Source organism: Chiroxiphia lanceolata, chromosome 12 (genome assembly GCF_009829145.1).
Source record: "Chiroxiphia lanceolata isolate bChiLan1 chromosome 12, bChiLan1.pri, whole genome shotgun sequence".
Classification (NCBI taxonomy): Eukaryota; Metazoa; Chordata; class Aves; order Passeriformes; family Pipridae; genus Chiroxiphia; species Chiroxiphia lanceolata.
In genome coordinates this window covers 10,466,718-10,481,009 of record NC_045648.1, presented here as the reverse complement: position 1 = coordinate 10,481,009, position 14,292 = coordinate 10,466,718, and the positions used below count along the sequence as shown (strand labels likewise).

The 14,292-nt window shown below is 40.1% G+C and overlaps 2 protein-coding genes across 4 annotated transcripts in view; both read left to right on the top strand.

Annotated features, from left to right (window-relative positions):
* TRPM7 (transient receptor potential cation channel subfamily M member 7) overlaps positions 1 to 6,140 on the top strand; it is a 53,521-nt gene extending 47,381 nt beyond the window's left edge. Inside the window, exons 32-40 of the mRNA XM_032699761.1 lie at positions 882 to 907; positions 1,247 to 1,297; positions 1,386 to 1,451; positions 2,076 to 2,358; positions 2,685 to 2,767; positions 3,097 to 3,302; positions 4,335 to 4,386; positions 4,477 to 4,583; positions 4,875 to 6,140. Coding sequence (XP_032555652.1) covers positions 882 to 907; positions 1,247 to 1,297; positions 1,386 to 1,451; positions 2,076 to 2,356 — 424 coding nt within the window. The 3' untranslated portion in view covers positions 2,357 to 2,358; positions 2,685 to 2,767; positions 3,097 to 3,302; ... (1 more) ...; positions 4,477 to 4,583; positions 4,875 to 6,140. The remainder of the gene's footprint in view (positions 1 to 881; positions 908 to 1,246; positions 1,298 to 1,385; positions 1,452 to 2,075; positions 2,359 to 2,684; positions 2,768 to 3,096; positions 3,303 to 4,334; positions 4,387 to 4,476; positions 4,584 to 4,874) is intronic.
* On the top strand, positions 5,478 to 13,811 carry USP50 (ubiquitin specific peptidase 50). Of its 3 annotated transcripts, XM_032699782.1 has the most exons (8): positions 5,478 to 5,581; positions 6,405 to 6,551; positions 9,647 to 9,842; positions 10,240 to 10,435; positions 11,034 to 11,222; positions 11,715 to 11,857; positions 12,790 to 12,919; positions 13,537 to 13,811. In XM_032699782.1, exons 3-8 carry the CDS (start codon positions 9,655 to 9,657, stop codon positions 13,696 to 13,698), a joined length of 1,008 nt encoding a protein of 335 aa, XP_032555673.1. In that variant the 5' UTR covers positions 5,478 to 5,581; positions 6,405 to 6,551; positions 9,647 to 9,654; the 3' UTR covers positions 13,699 to 13,811. The 3 variants fall into 3 exon arrangements, with proteins under 3 accessions (XP_032555673.1, XP_032555672.1, XP_032555671.1); XM_032699781.1 differs by lacking the exons at positions 5,478 to 5,581; positions 6,405 to 6,551 and adding an exon at positions 8,823 to 9,072; XM_032699780.1 differs by lacking the exons at positions 5,478 to 5,581; positions 6,405 to 6,551 and adding an exon at positions 8,841 to 9,072 and having other exon boundaries at positions 9,644 to 9,842.
* The last annotated feature ends 481 nt before the right edge of the window (positions 13,812 to 14,292 follow it).

The window sequence follows — 14,292 nt, the reverse complement described above, 5'->3', positions numbered from 1 at the left end:
AGAATGTCCCTCTCCAGCTCTCTTGTAGCCCCTTTAAGCTGCTGTAAGGTCTCTGTGGAGCTGCCTCTTCTCCAGGCTGAAAACCCCAACTCTCCCAGCCTGTTTCTGTAGCAGAAATGCTCCAGCCCTTGGAGCACCTTTGTGGCCTCCACTGCACTGGCTCCAACAAATCCATGCCCTTCTTATGTTGGAGACCCCAGATCTGGACACAGTCCTTCATCTGGAGTCTCATGAGAGTAGGGGGGCAGAGTCACCTCCCTCAACCGGCTGGTCACACTTCTCGGGGTGCAGGCCAGGATTTAGTTGGTTTCCTGGGCTGCAGGTGCACATGGACAGGTCATGTTGGGCTTCTCACCATACTTTCACAAGTTCCATTTAGATTAATGGCATCACATGTCAGAGGGCAAAACATGTCCCTAAATGAAAATGACTTTGTTGACACTTAGTGAGGAGCTCACCTCTTTACTCAACCTTTCAACCTGTAACCACCTCTGAAATTGTGCAGCCATTGCTCTTGTTAACAATTATCCCCTGAGTTAACTGTTAAAGCCATTACCTTATTTATCTGATAACAGAAGGGTAAGCTGTTGTGAACAAGTTTTAATTAAAGCACCTCTGTGGGAACGAGCTCTTGTGATGCAAACTTTACATAATGTTGTACGTGACTTGGTGGTATTTAAAGTGTAGCTCTAAAAACATGAGATTACTTAACAGCTTTCCATTACTGTTTTGTAATTAAGAAAACTTGTACTGCCCTTGAAAAATAGGATAAAAGCAGTACTGTGGGGTTAATAAGGTGACCCAGGATAATGTGTCAAAATCAGGGAATACAAAGTAAGTTTTGAAGAAGCAATGACTGTTGGTTTTGTGGCATTTCACAGGCCATCAGAAGAAGATGCATTGAATGGTAAGTTTTCTTTCTCTTATAAACAAGGTGAGATCTTTTCATATAAGCAATTGTTTGGGTCTTATATAAGAATATATTTAATTACTGGTAATTTAGAATTTAATGGACACACAATACTGTGATTTTTATTTTTTTAACAAACAGCCTATCATTAAGCACTACAATTTTTATTTTTTCCCCGAAAGTACTGAAAGCTAAGTGCAATACTTAATTTCTGCACCAGCAGATCTTTTTCAGACTCTGGTTATTTGGCAAGTGTTCTTTGCATGTGATATTTTAGTACATAATACAGGTAGCAAGCAGTATCTTCTTTTTCCCCCCCCCTTAATCTCTTTTCAGGCATTGCTTCTCCTTTCAAGCCTATCATGGATATCAATTACTATTACTCAGGTCAGTCACTCTTGTGAACTAATGTTTGTATTTTTACTGATGCTTATGAGATCCCTAAACTTCAACAAATGCTGTATTTTTCCTCCAGCTGTAGAAAGAAATAACTTGATGAGATTATCACAGAGCATTCCATTCACTCCTGTGCCTCCAAGAGGTAAGAATTTTATTTCCTGTTGCTGGTTCGCTGTGGAAGAAAATAAAAGCAAACCTTATATAGACTCTAATTTGGCTTGATCTTTCTAATACAAAATTATCAAGGCAAAGTTCACACTTGCTCACAGCAAGTGTGAAACTAAAGTCGTAATAAACTAAAAGAAATCTAGTCTCTGTGTTAGAACACTCCAAAATACTTATGACACCTTTTCTAGGGCAACTCACTTGATTATGAAATGTAGATTTAATTATAGTTGTCCTTAGAAATGGTGATACAGTGATGGTAGTATTGTGCTAACAGTTTTATTACAAACAAATGTTGGAAGGATTCCTTTAAGTTGTCTTGACTCGTATAAAATATAAACAAACATTTATTCAGTGTTTGAACAGTGTCATAAATAGTTCTAATTAGGAGGACAAAGCTGCTGTACTGTTCTGCAGCTGTGTGAAAAAAGTTGGAGAGGGGTCTTCCTACTGGGTGGTTAAAATTTTTTGTTAATTCAGGATGATAGTAATGACTTAATATTGCAGCATGTTGTAATCTAAAAGACAGTAGGTTTTCAGTGCTTTTAAATTTAAACTTGGGAAATTCAATGCAGTAATTTCTTCCCGTGTTGTAACGCAGGTGAACCAGTCACTGTGTATCGCCTTGAAGAAAGTTCTCCCAGCATCTTGAACAACAGCATGTCCTCCTGGTCACAGCTAGGACTCTGTGCTAAAATTGAATTTTTAAGTAAGGAGGAGATGGGAGGAGGTTTACGTCGAGCTCTTAAAGTAGTGTGCACGTGGTCAGAATATGATATCCTGAAGTCAGGGCATCTTTATATCATCAAGTCTTTTCTTCCTGAAGTTGTGAATACTTGGTCAAGCATTTACAAGGAGGACACTGTGCTACACTTGTGCTGAGAGTAAGTTTTTTATCTTTGTCAATTATTATACATAGACACGCATTATATGTTAAAGAGAAATAATTTTCCCACCCAAGAATTAGTATATACTTACTACACAAAGGAAAAAAATGGCTAGTCTGGGGTTCTGTGTGAATCTAAAGGGTTAAAAACTCCGCTCCAGGCTTACTTAATCAAAGAGCTCAAACTCTTAAAGCATGGACATAATTTAAAAAGCAAGTAATCTGTTATACTGTCTTGGGGGAATGGACACTGTTCCCAGTGCCTGCTTGGCTCTTCACTGTTCCCTGCTCTGCAGTGCAGCTAATGAAGGGTTTGATTTGTAGGAAATTCAGCAGCAGAGAGCGGCACAGAAGCTCACCTTTGCATTCAATCAAATGAAGCCCAAATCCATCCCATACTCTCCAAGGTGAGTATTTGAACTGCCATTATGGTGCATGCTTTTGACACAGGAGGTTGCCTACAGGGTTGTTAACAGATGCATCAACCATATTAAGGTACTGATATGTGGATGTATGTCTTGGAATATTACTGTGAATATGTCAAGGAGAATTATCCTTGGCAGTATTTTCCATTGACACTTATTGCACTGATTCTAACCTAGTGTGATAACCTAAATGGCTTTGTATAATAGTTTATAATTATTTAAATTATTAATAAATCAAATAAAAGTCTAATAGTAATGATATATTTGTCACTTATCTCGGAAATATATTCATTAAATATGTTTTTTACTAGGTTCTTGGAAGTTTTCCTGTTATATTGCCACTCTGCTGGCCAGTGGTTTGCAGTTGAGGAGTGCATGACCGGAGAGTTTAGAAAATATAACAACAATAATGGTGATGAAATAATCCCAACTAACATGCTGGAGGAGGTTATGCTGGCTTTCAGCCATTGGACATATGAATATACAAGAGGAGAACTGTTGGTGCTAGATCTGCAAGGTAATGTCCTTATTTTGAAATTGGGATTGGGGCCAAGATAGATGTATGTGAATTTTTCTCTTGATAGCATTTTGTTAAGAATTCATATGCCTGTAATAAATAACAAGCATTATTTAGTTCTTCTTGGCCTAATTAGTTTGAATCTGTGGTTTTCTTATTTAATCACAGAATCATTTAGATTGGAAAGGACCTCTAAGATCATTGAGTCCAGCTGTTTAGCCAGCACTGCCAAGTCCACCACTAACCCATGTCTCCAAGTGCCACACCTACACATCTTTTAAATCCCTCCAGGGATGGTAACTCCACCACTTCCTAGGCAGCCTGTTCCAGTGCTTGGCAACCTTTTTAGTGAAGAAATTTTACCTCATGTCCAATCTAAACCTCCCACTGGTGCAACCTGAGGCCATTTCCTCTTGTCCTATCGCTTGAGAGCAACCCCCATCTGGCTACACCCTCCTTTCAGGGAGTTGTAGAGAGTGATAAGGTCCCCCTGAGCCTCCTCCAGGCTAAACAGCCCCAGCTCCCTCAGCTGCTCCTCACAGGACTTGTGCTCCAGACCTTTCACCAGCTTCATTGCTCTTAATATACCATTAAATCTTACAGCAACACAGAGAATAGAAATATATACATATTTTCCTAATGAAATGTGCTATAAAAATTCTATTTTTTTGGTGCATTTGTGCAGTGCCAATATGGTAAGCTGTATTTATTCTGAACTGTGTGCCAGATATTCTGGCTGTGGGAGCTATATAGGGAAATTTTCTCACAGGTGAAAACTCAGGTTAGGAATTGCAGGCAGATGTAAAAATAAGTGAAAGAAATCTGAGAAGTACAAAGTGCTCATTTAGGAGCAATTTTGTAAGGATAGAGAATCATATAGTTTGGGTTGTGTTTGTTGGGGATTTTTTTCTGCTTTTATTCTTGGGGAAGCTGAGAAGTCATAGCTAAGGATTCCTATGCTTATCAATATTAATGTATTTATGTAATCAGAAATGTGTCAGATTTAACTTTTTCTTCATGTTCTCTCTGAAGGTGTTGGTGAAAATCTGACAGATCCCTCTGTGATAAAAGCTGGAGAAAAAAGGTAAAGTTAAAGAAAGACTTAAAGTATTATAAAATTTTCACTAGACAGAGAACACATGCAACCAATGTTTATGATCACTTTATTTCTAAGGTCCCATGATATGGTGTTTGGTCCGGCCAATTTGGGAGAGGATGCAATAAAAAACTTCAGAGCAAAGCACCACTGCAATTCCTGCTGCAGGAAACTCAAACTTCCTGGTAAGAGCTGCTGTATTTCTTCTTCTGAGACATTTATGTCATGAGATGTTGTATGGTACATAATGAAATAGTTAAGTCATGCTGTGGAGGTGGAATAAGTAATAAACAGTGGTTTTGTAACTTGACTTTGGGTTTCTGATTACATGTATGATAAAAGCATCCCTTTTTTGACACTACATATCTAGGAATTCTTTACATTTGCATACCCAATTCTTTGCTAGACTTTTATGCCCCACTGATTCTACTAGCTCAAGAAATAGTAATCATTATGACTTCATTCTGTTTGTACAGATCTGAAGAGGAATGATTACACACCTGACAAGATGATATTTCCTCAGGATGATTCCCCTGAATTGACAATTCAGCCTGGAAGCTGCACCAAAGAATCCGATTCAGCTGGTTCTATTCGTCTGATGCTCTAATGATGTGACCAAATCCGTGGCTCCACTCAAACTTCATGGAACATCACAAAGTTGTCACTTACCTGTCCTTCACTATAATTAAAAGAAAGACATGTCAAAAGAAGGATTACTGTCTCATAAGTGGGATTTTGGCTGGTCCATAATCTAAGGACCTTACAACTTGTGATAACCATCTACAGGGCAGCGTGGCAGCTGATCATTCTAAAGGGGGAATAATGAGAAGTATTTAAGATGTGTTTTTAAAGGGGCTTTTTAAACAGAAAGTTTTATTTTTATTTTATTTGGTTTAGTGGAGGATTTTCCTTCTGTAGTCCTCTGGTGGGAAATATGCCTTCCACCAAAAGGATTTTAGTAGTTGATGTTTTAAGGTAAAGCATTTGTCTTTTTGGCATTTGTCTTACTGTCAATGAGCAAAACCAGGAGAAAGCACCTACCTCTGTAATGCCAGAGTATTCTTAGAGTGTTTTCGGAAGTGTTCCACTAATGTTTCCTCACCAGGTGTCTTTTAATCTGGCCTTTTGAAGAGGACAGAACCAAATGAGGTGTATATAGGATGCCAACAGAATGAAGTTGAAGGTAGGAACTTGATCTGTTCCAAAAGAGAGAGAGTCTCCTGAATCAGGATTCATGCAGCTTCATGACTGTAAAGCTGGGCTTGGTTGTTTTGTGGAATAGAGCCCTAATTGTGCATAATAAAAATTTCTTGTTTTACACATTTCAATTTCATCAAGTCACTGTCAAATAGTAACAAAGCCATGATAGACTGGTATAATCATATTTAATAGAAGAATTAGTATGTGCTGGTCCAAATAAGTTGCCTTGTAAGAACACAAGTTGGAAGTGCTTTTCCTCGTCCGTACGTAGTGACTGCTTCAGAAGCTCTGCCTTCCAAAGATCTCGTAAAACCAGTATATCGAAACCGAATGTACACATAACTTGTAAATGTATTTAAAATTGTGTAGAAAACATCCTTAATGTTACGTTATTTGTGGTACTTACTTAAGAGAGACTAGGGTTGGATTAGCATTGTGTAAAGTACGGGAGATTGCAATGCACCTTCATGCCAATAAAATGTAATTTAACTGTCCCAAATATTGTTGAGCATTCAGCAAGAAAAAACTGTTGTCCAACTGAAGTTTCATGCTGCGATATTTTTTTTTTTGTTACATAGGTACTAATTTGTAATTTTTAATTAAAAGGGCAGTATATAGCTCTATAAATTTTTTATTGAGTAGTGTATCTTATAGATACAGACCTAAGGCACGAACACAATAGCTGTTTAAATGGTGTTTTATGTTTGATGGGGAAAGGTAAAATGTTATAAGGATATAATACTGTATACATTTTGTATATCATTAAATCTTTAAAGAATCTAAAATAAATTTATTCTTGTTTACAGACTTCTGCTGTCCATCTCAGTCTGAAAGGTTATTTTGGTGAATTTAAGTAACTCTTTATGTGGAAAAGTAGACTTTGCCATGCTGGATCAAAGCAGTTGTTCGCCTTTGAGGTACCGCAACTTTGGCCAACTCCAGAAACTAGGGAGGTAAAAAAGTGAAAGCTGTCATAGACAAACACATGTGAGGGGATTAATGAGCAAATGAGACAAAAATAACTCTACAATGTTTAATTAGGAGCTGCTTCTTAGATGTCTGGCTGTATCTCCTGGGCAGATATTCAAGGTGTATTTACACCTTTTTAATGCCAGGTAACAGCAACAGTTAGTCTGGATGTGTGACTGACTCTGCAAATTGAGAAAGATTCCTAGAGGAGCCTCTGTAATTTTGAAAATGCAACCAAATTCATTGTATGAAATAGGAAAAGCATTTTGAGAAAATCGCAAGTAAAAGTTGGGAAAGTTTTTGTTTCCTGACAGACACAGTTTTTACAGCCATGTTACTGGTCTTCAGGAGTTTTGCATGTGACTAATTTCTTAGCAAAATAAACAGATGTGACTGTGTGATGGGTGTGAGTGACTGTGGGGAGTGTTCTGTCTGCTCAGTGTTGCAGTGACTCAGACCTGAAGCTTTTTCAAAACCAAAAGGAAAAAACATGGTTGGGAAATTCTTGTAAGCCTTGGAGTAGTTAACACTGTTCATATTTCTGTCCATCTCCCTGGCATGAGCACTGGCTTAACTCTGTTTGACTTACAGCTGGAATTACAATGAGAAGCGTTTGTCTAAACTGAAGGGGGGAGAAATGTATAACTTTCAGAAATGACCTGCTACACACTAGCAGAAAAAAATAAGAAATGTCAAGTGTCCTTCAGGGAAGGCATTGGAAAAGTGTGGTGGCAAAGAAAAAAACAAGTTGGTCTGAAGAAGTAGCCTGACACTGTTTGGATAGTGCCACATCCTGCTGGCGTTGGGCAGTAGGAGCAGGCAATTTAATTTGTTTGAGAACATCAAGTGTCACCTCTCTGTTGAAACCTCATCAGTTTGGGAGTGCTCTATGAATAGAGAGGAGTTGTGATCCTTTAGCATTTAAATTTCCTTCAGATTACCAGAGAGAAGGAAAGTAGAAGCAGCACTGGAACTTCTGATAATATCCAAGAACAAAGTATTAGCGTATCTTCTTAGAACCTGGTTTTTAAATACAGGAATATAATTCACACCTTCTCTATTTTTTAATGAAAATCTGAAATGCCTCAGTGACATTCCTATTACAAGGGTATTTAAAGAGTATGTCTCACACAGGGAAGTAAGTAAGCTACCTAATTTAATTATTTAATCCACCCAATTCAGCATTGTTGACTGCTTTCTTGCATTATTTAGGTGCTGAAACATTTCAGAGAAAACCAATCCCAAATATGTTGTGACAAAATACACAGCTCCTGAGGGAGCTGCTTTTCTAGCTGCTGCTCAGCAGCTGTGTGATTTGGAAAAGGAGAGGTTTGTTTTTTAAGCCTGTGGCAGTGGTTTCCTATACTTTAATTCTTTCTGTTTGCATCTCACTTAATGCCGTAACACTTAACACTGCAGGACTTTGGAGAGGGGAAAAGACTAGACTGCAACTGAAAAACTGGTAGTAACAGTTCATATGGAATGTTACGTGTAACAATGCTTCTTAAAAAAATTCTGATAATTTAATATTTCTTTTTCCAATTAACACTTTACCTTGCAAGTAATGCATTTTGTGGTGAAAGTAATGGTAAGTTAATTCTCAGCCCCAGAACTTGCAGTAGGTAGCACCTATGTGAATTTGTGTATCGTGTTACATTAAAATAGTGAAAGTCTTGATTCAGATTCCACAAAAAGTAGGAATAAGCATATCCAGTTCCATTTACAAAAATGTAGACCAGATTTTCAGTAGTTTGTGTGGGGGTGTTGCTTTTGTGTCTCAGTTTGAAGGTAACCAGTTTGGGAGATTAACAACAGTGACAGCTGTCCCAAGAGTGCTGGGAGACATCCTTTGCTTGAAGTTTAACAAGTAAAATAATTAGGGATTTTTTAAAATGGTTTCCTGGGCCTCTTCTGAGAACACTTGTTACTTCCCTAATTGTATGTTAAATAGGGAAAACCTGCTGCTCTTCTGTGTATGGCATTCAGAGATTAACTACACTGTCTTATTAGCTAAATAAAAGCCACTTCTCTGCCACTACCCTTTTTTTTTTTACTTTTCCCCAGGAAAATCTTCATAACACAAATAGACTAATTAAGCGTGATGTTTTGAGGTAGTTGAATCTTTTTATGGTCAACACTATCATCACTGCCCTTCCACCAGAGCATATGAGCAGACATGGATAAATGGGGGTCAGGCTGAAGCTCCCTGCTCAGTGTAAGGGGTGGGTGCCCCTCTCTTCCCAAGGTTTTCTGTTTTGGGTGGCACATAGGGAGGAGATGGAGGCAGGTCGGGCCAGGCACGTTCCCCTGCCTGAGGACCAACGTAACCAAGTGACATCACAAAGGGAATGGGGCAGGAATAGCTCGGGTGACAGGATGGAACACGGGACACAACACCCGGGGCATTGCTTGGCTTGTTCTACAGAGATTGCTGCGGTTTCTAAGTTCTCTGCCCTGCCTCAGAATAGAGTATCAGCCTCTAAAAATTCAAGAACAGCAACATTGGTGAGCACCTCTGGGTGGTGTAGTGTTTGTGTTCAGCTTCTCTATTGCCTGATTGGGGATGGGGGATAGTTTTGTCCAGGACAGACTCATGCAGCAAGAAAAAAACCTACTAGAATTTTCTTAACATAAGTAACATAGCAAAAATCTAAAGAATAATCTGTTATTAGTAGCATCTGGACCGCAATCTATGGTTTTAGAAAATATATTAAGTACCACACCTCAGAAGAAATGAAATATAATATGCATTCTTTAGGGTGAAATGCTTAAGGTAGCTATTTTGAGTAATTGGATATGAAGTCAAAGACTGAATGGGATTTTAGGAATAGCTCTAAAACCTCAGGTATTTAAATAATACCTCTTAATGATGTATCTCACCATCTTGGGAAGAGCCTAGTGTGGCAGATGGAGAGTCTTCACCACTGTATTAACCCAATGAAAGTAAATGTGTATGTAGTTTATAAAGATCCTGAAACGGCAGGAAATACCTCCTGAAGAGGCATTTTAAAGAGCATAACACAAAAAACACTGTAGCATTTTAGATTTCCACTGCTGTGGATTTTTTTTTTCCTAGTAGGTGGAAGGATGGCTTGGAAATGGAAGTATTCCCACAAGGAAGAGATGGAGGACACGAGCAGCCGTCACCCAGGGCTCACTGGCCTGCAGAACCTGGAGAACACGTGCTACATGAACGCGGTTTTGCAGTGCCTGTGCAGCCTGCCCCAGCTGGTGGAGTATTTCCTCTCGGGGAGGTGGAACACAGCCCTGCACACGTGAGTTGGTTTGGTTCTTGCCTTGGCACTGCTGTTTTCCTCCCAAAGGATCCATGTTGCCATGAGAATGTGTGAGGCTCCAGCTACCAGCAGTTATAGTCAAACACCACAAGCTGGTTTCCTTGTCCTTTGAGACCCTGGGTTGTTTCCTTGCTGGGTACCTTCAGCATTACACTTCTTTTGTCATTTTGATGGTAATACCTGTTACAGTCACTGCTGCCTTGACCATGATCCCTACTACCTGGGATCTGCAGAGTCCCTCAAACCCAATGACAGGCTGTCGGAGCTGTGCTGTACCTGCACATGTTTTCTAAGTTTCTATAGTGTGCTCCTGTTTGAAGGCAGAGACACTATTTTTTCATACTCTACCTGAAACTTATGTGTATTTTTTTCCAAGGGAGATTGGAGAGTCTGCAACTGCCTTTGGCTGTTTGATGTCCGATATGTGGCTTGGAGAGTTTGACTATGTTTCCCCTGAGGCTTTTCATTCAGTCTTTGGGAAGCGGTACCCAACATTTAGCAGGAGGACTCAGCACGATGCGCAGGAGTTTCTGATCTGTGTGCTGGATGAGCTCCACGAGGCTTTCAAGGAGGTGAGTCCAGCTGTGGTGTTTTGGAGACTGTAGCAATTCCCTCTGCATGTCATGATTTAGCATTCCATGTAATAATTGTCTGTCCTCCCTTCTGAACTCCGTGATGGAGCCGCTAATAATTGTTCTTTTCTACCTTTGTTTCAGACCCATTTACACACAATTATTAATTTGCTTCTCATCTAATGCTGCATCAAATTGCATCCCCAATTTAAATGACAGTGCTGTCTGTAGCTTCATTGTCCTAACCTCTCTCTTTGTTCCTTCCACGCTCAATGTTCTGCTTTCTCATCTGCCTGAGATCTTCACATATGCACGCCCTCACATCTTTTCTCCTCTTCAGAGCCACTGATAAAGAGCTTTTTGAGCAGTTAAATCCTGTCAAATGTCCAGATTATTATCTTTTTCTTAAATTTCTCTGTGAAGAAAGGAATTAAGCTTACTCTGCTTGTATGAAACATCAATAAGATTTTAGAGCCAAGTTCTGTGACAAGACTAACAACTGACCTACCCAGGCAGTGGCAGCAACCATTAAAACCCAGTGAAGGCACTCAAACAGTTGTTTATCTAAATTTTGTTAAATTTTTTTTCTTCTGTATAGTCAAGGCGACACAGAGCTGGTGCAGAAGCAAGAGGGAGTGGCAGTGGCACATCCATTATAACACAGTTATTTGAGGGACAGCTCAGTTATGGTATCACATGTCTGAAATGCAACACCATCACTGACAGACCTGAGAGCTTCACCGTCCTTTCCCTGCCCATCCCTTTTAGGAGAGTGTGCTCTCTGCAGGTACAACTGCCAATGCATTCCTGCTGGGTTCTGCTTCATGTGGGAAGAGGTGGCTTAGACTAGTGAATGTTACTGAAAAGATGCAGGGTTTTAGTTACTTCGGGTTTCCTGGGAGCTAATGGATAGTCTTGGATCTGTCCTTAGAGAAGTGCTGTTTCTTCACTGGTCTCAGGACCACAGAGGCTGGTGGGGTTACAAGAGCAATGCTTGGGAGTTGCAGGGGATGAGGGACATCAGGATTGTTCAGTAGCAACCATGAGGATTTCTTTCACTCACTCAAGTATTTCCTCACTTGGGGAAGAAAGGAAGCCAATGTTGGCTGCTTCGTCTTCTAAGTGTATTTGTAATGACAACCTTGCTGCATCACACCTCCAATTAAGAAGAGAGCTCTGAAGTATGGCAAATTCATCTCTTACTTTGCTTAGGATCTTCAGGGGTGGAGGGAGATCAGTTTGATCAAGTGGTTTTGATTTTATTTTTTTCCTTTGACAGGAGTGTCTTGACTGCTTCTTTCAGCCAGACACACTGACTCGGAACAACCAAATCCACTGCTACTGGTGTGGAACAAACCAAGATGCCACTGTAAAGGCCACCATAACCAGGGCACCACAGATCATTATTTTTCACCTAAAGAGGTACAGTCTAAATGGGGTAGGACATGGCCAGTTCCTGGGATTTGTGAGATGTGAAGGACAGTCACTTGCATTGTCAGTCCTTGCACAGAAGGAAAAAAATCACCGCACACCAGTGTTTTTAGTACTTTTGATACCTGAAAGCTAAATGGGCAGTAACAGAAATACAATTAGTGCAGCAGCTCATAGTCAGACATCCCTGGGAATCAGAGTTCCTGTGGTCAGTGGGAGAGCTTGTAATTTGGGTTCTAAGTGCAGGACTGACACAGAGTGTTTTTCTTGTCATTACTGCAGCTGAGACACTATGCTTTGGTTTTATCCCTTAACTAAATCAGGCCTAAACACCTGAGGATACTAAACAGAAAGGTGCATCAGTGTAAGAGCTCCTGGATTAGCAGGCTTCACTAGCCACATGTGGCCAGACGCTGAATTTACTCTTAAGGATTTTTTTTTTAAACAACTTTCCACCTATAGAGAAAACTACTCTGGGATGATTTGGCTTCCCAGAACTATGTTATCTGAAGTCATGATTTAATTTTCCATTCAGCATCTGCTTTTCTCAATGTGCTCAAAGAACTTGTGGTCCCCAGCTGCAGCCCTTGGCCACATTGTAAATGTTTAAAAGTGCAGTTTGTACTGAAAGTTACAGAGGGAAGAGGGGTGGAGCCTGGCATGAGAGAAGAGCTGACAATGGCAGTGCAGTGCAGTCCAAAATGTTTAGGACACAGTGAGAGCAGTGCTGGACATCTCTTGGGGGTTTAGTGCACTTTCTGTCAGTATACTGTAAAACACAAGTTTAATAGAGATCTTTCTCTTTCAAGCGCTGTGTTGTCAGTTGTTGGTCTAACCCTTCCCCTAGGAAAGTCAGTTAAGTAACCACCACAATGCAAAAGCAAGTCAAGGGTTATTTAAAATCATTCAAAATTTCATTTCAGGTTTGCCTGGCAGGACAAGCACAGAAGGAAACTCTCAACCACTGTCGACTATCCATTACAGAATCTGGATCTCTCTCCCTACAGCTCCACGTTTTTCTACAATGCAGTGTACAGCCTGTGTGCTGTAGTGGTAAGCTTTGTCTTTCCTGCTTTTAGTTGGAATGCTCTCCCTCATGGAACAGATGATGCATGTGTTAGTTTGGACTTTATGTATACTGATTTATATTTTAATGTATGGCTTTTTGTATACTTTTTTTTTTACCTGCCATGGACATAATCCAATAACAGTATGTAAACCAAGACAAGAGAAGTTGCCATTTGTCCTTCTTCCCCAACATCCCCAATTTAAAAGCATGCACTCCTGACACGTAATGCCTGGTTGGAGCCTCCTCAGAATAAACTCACAGGCTGATCCTGCATGAATCCTGTTTATAAATAAGGATTAGATGGTCTCTTTTTTTCCATTGTCCACAGCAAGTGGGGCCCTCTTATAGTGACCAAAATCAGGGCTAATAGTTGGGTTGCAAATGTAAAACTGCAAAATAGAGAAGCATAATGATAATCCATTTGCTCTGTTTCAAAGCATTTACTTGAATTAACATTCCTTGCTGTAGGCCAGTGGGGGCTAGAACCCTCTCTCCCAACTTTTCCAAGTGCAAACAAAAAAAATGATGGGCAGTTCCTCGGTTTGCCTGTGAGGAGACAGAGCAAGACTCTGGTTTTAACAGACTGTGTTGTCTGTTACAGAACCATGCTGGTGATATAGATTATGGCCACTACACAGCATTCTGCAAGCACTCAACCACCAAACACTGGTACAGCTTTGATGATGTCCAGGTCACCAAGATCTCAGATTCTGCAGTGCAGACTGACACAGCTTACCTCCTCTTCTACACCTGTCAAGGCTAGTGAGAATCTGCTGGCCCTTGAAGACCAACAGTGAGTAGGGCAGCAACTAGAATTCATCAGCAGCATTAGCCAAGTCCTATTTCATCAATAAACTAGAGCATTTGCATTACTGATTATCTGTTATGGTCTTTCAAGAAGTAATTCCTAGAGAGAAGTTACAGCCCCTGAGCCTGCACAGGAACGTGCGTCTGCTCCATTTGCACAAGGTCTGATGGTTGTTTTCCATGACAACCCCCTTGCATCCCTCAAAAGAACACAAATGTTGAGCATACAGATGGGCTTACCTGAAAATTCCTGGTTTTCTGCTGGTTAGGAATATTAAGTTGTTTTAAGCTGCCTTTCAGGAACTGACAGTAGGATGCCGAGGTGAAAGCACAGAACCAGAGCACGGAGGGTGTGTGTTTCAGAAGAGAGCAGAGGATGAAGTGACCAATAATATATGAGAAAGAAAAAGACATTATTCTAGTAATGTCATTTTTGTTCCTCTAGCACTGCAAACTTGTTTGCAGCTTGCAGGCTTCTGGAAAACAATCAATTCTGGTCTTAATTCCATCAGCAGGACACACACAAACAGGTAAAAGCTCAAAATGCATG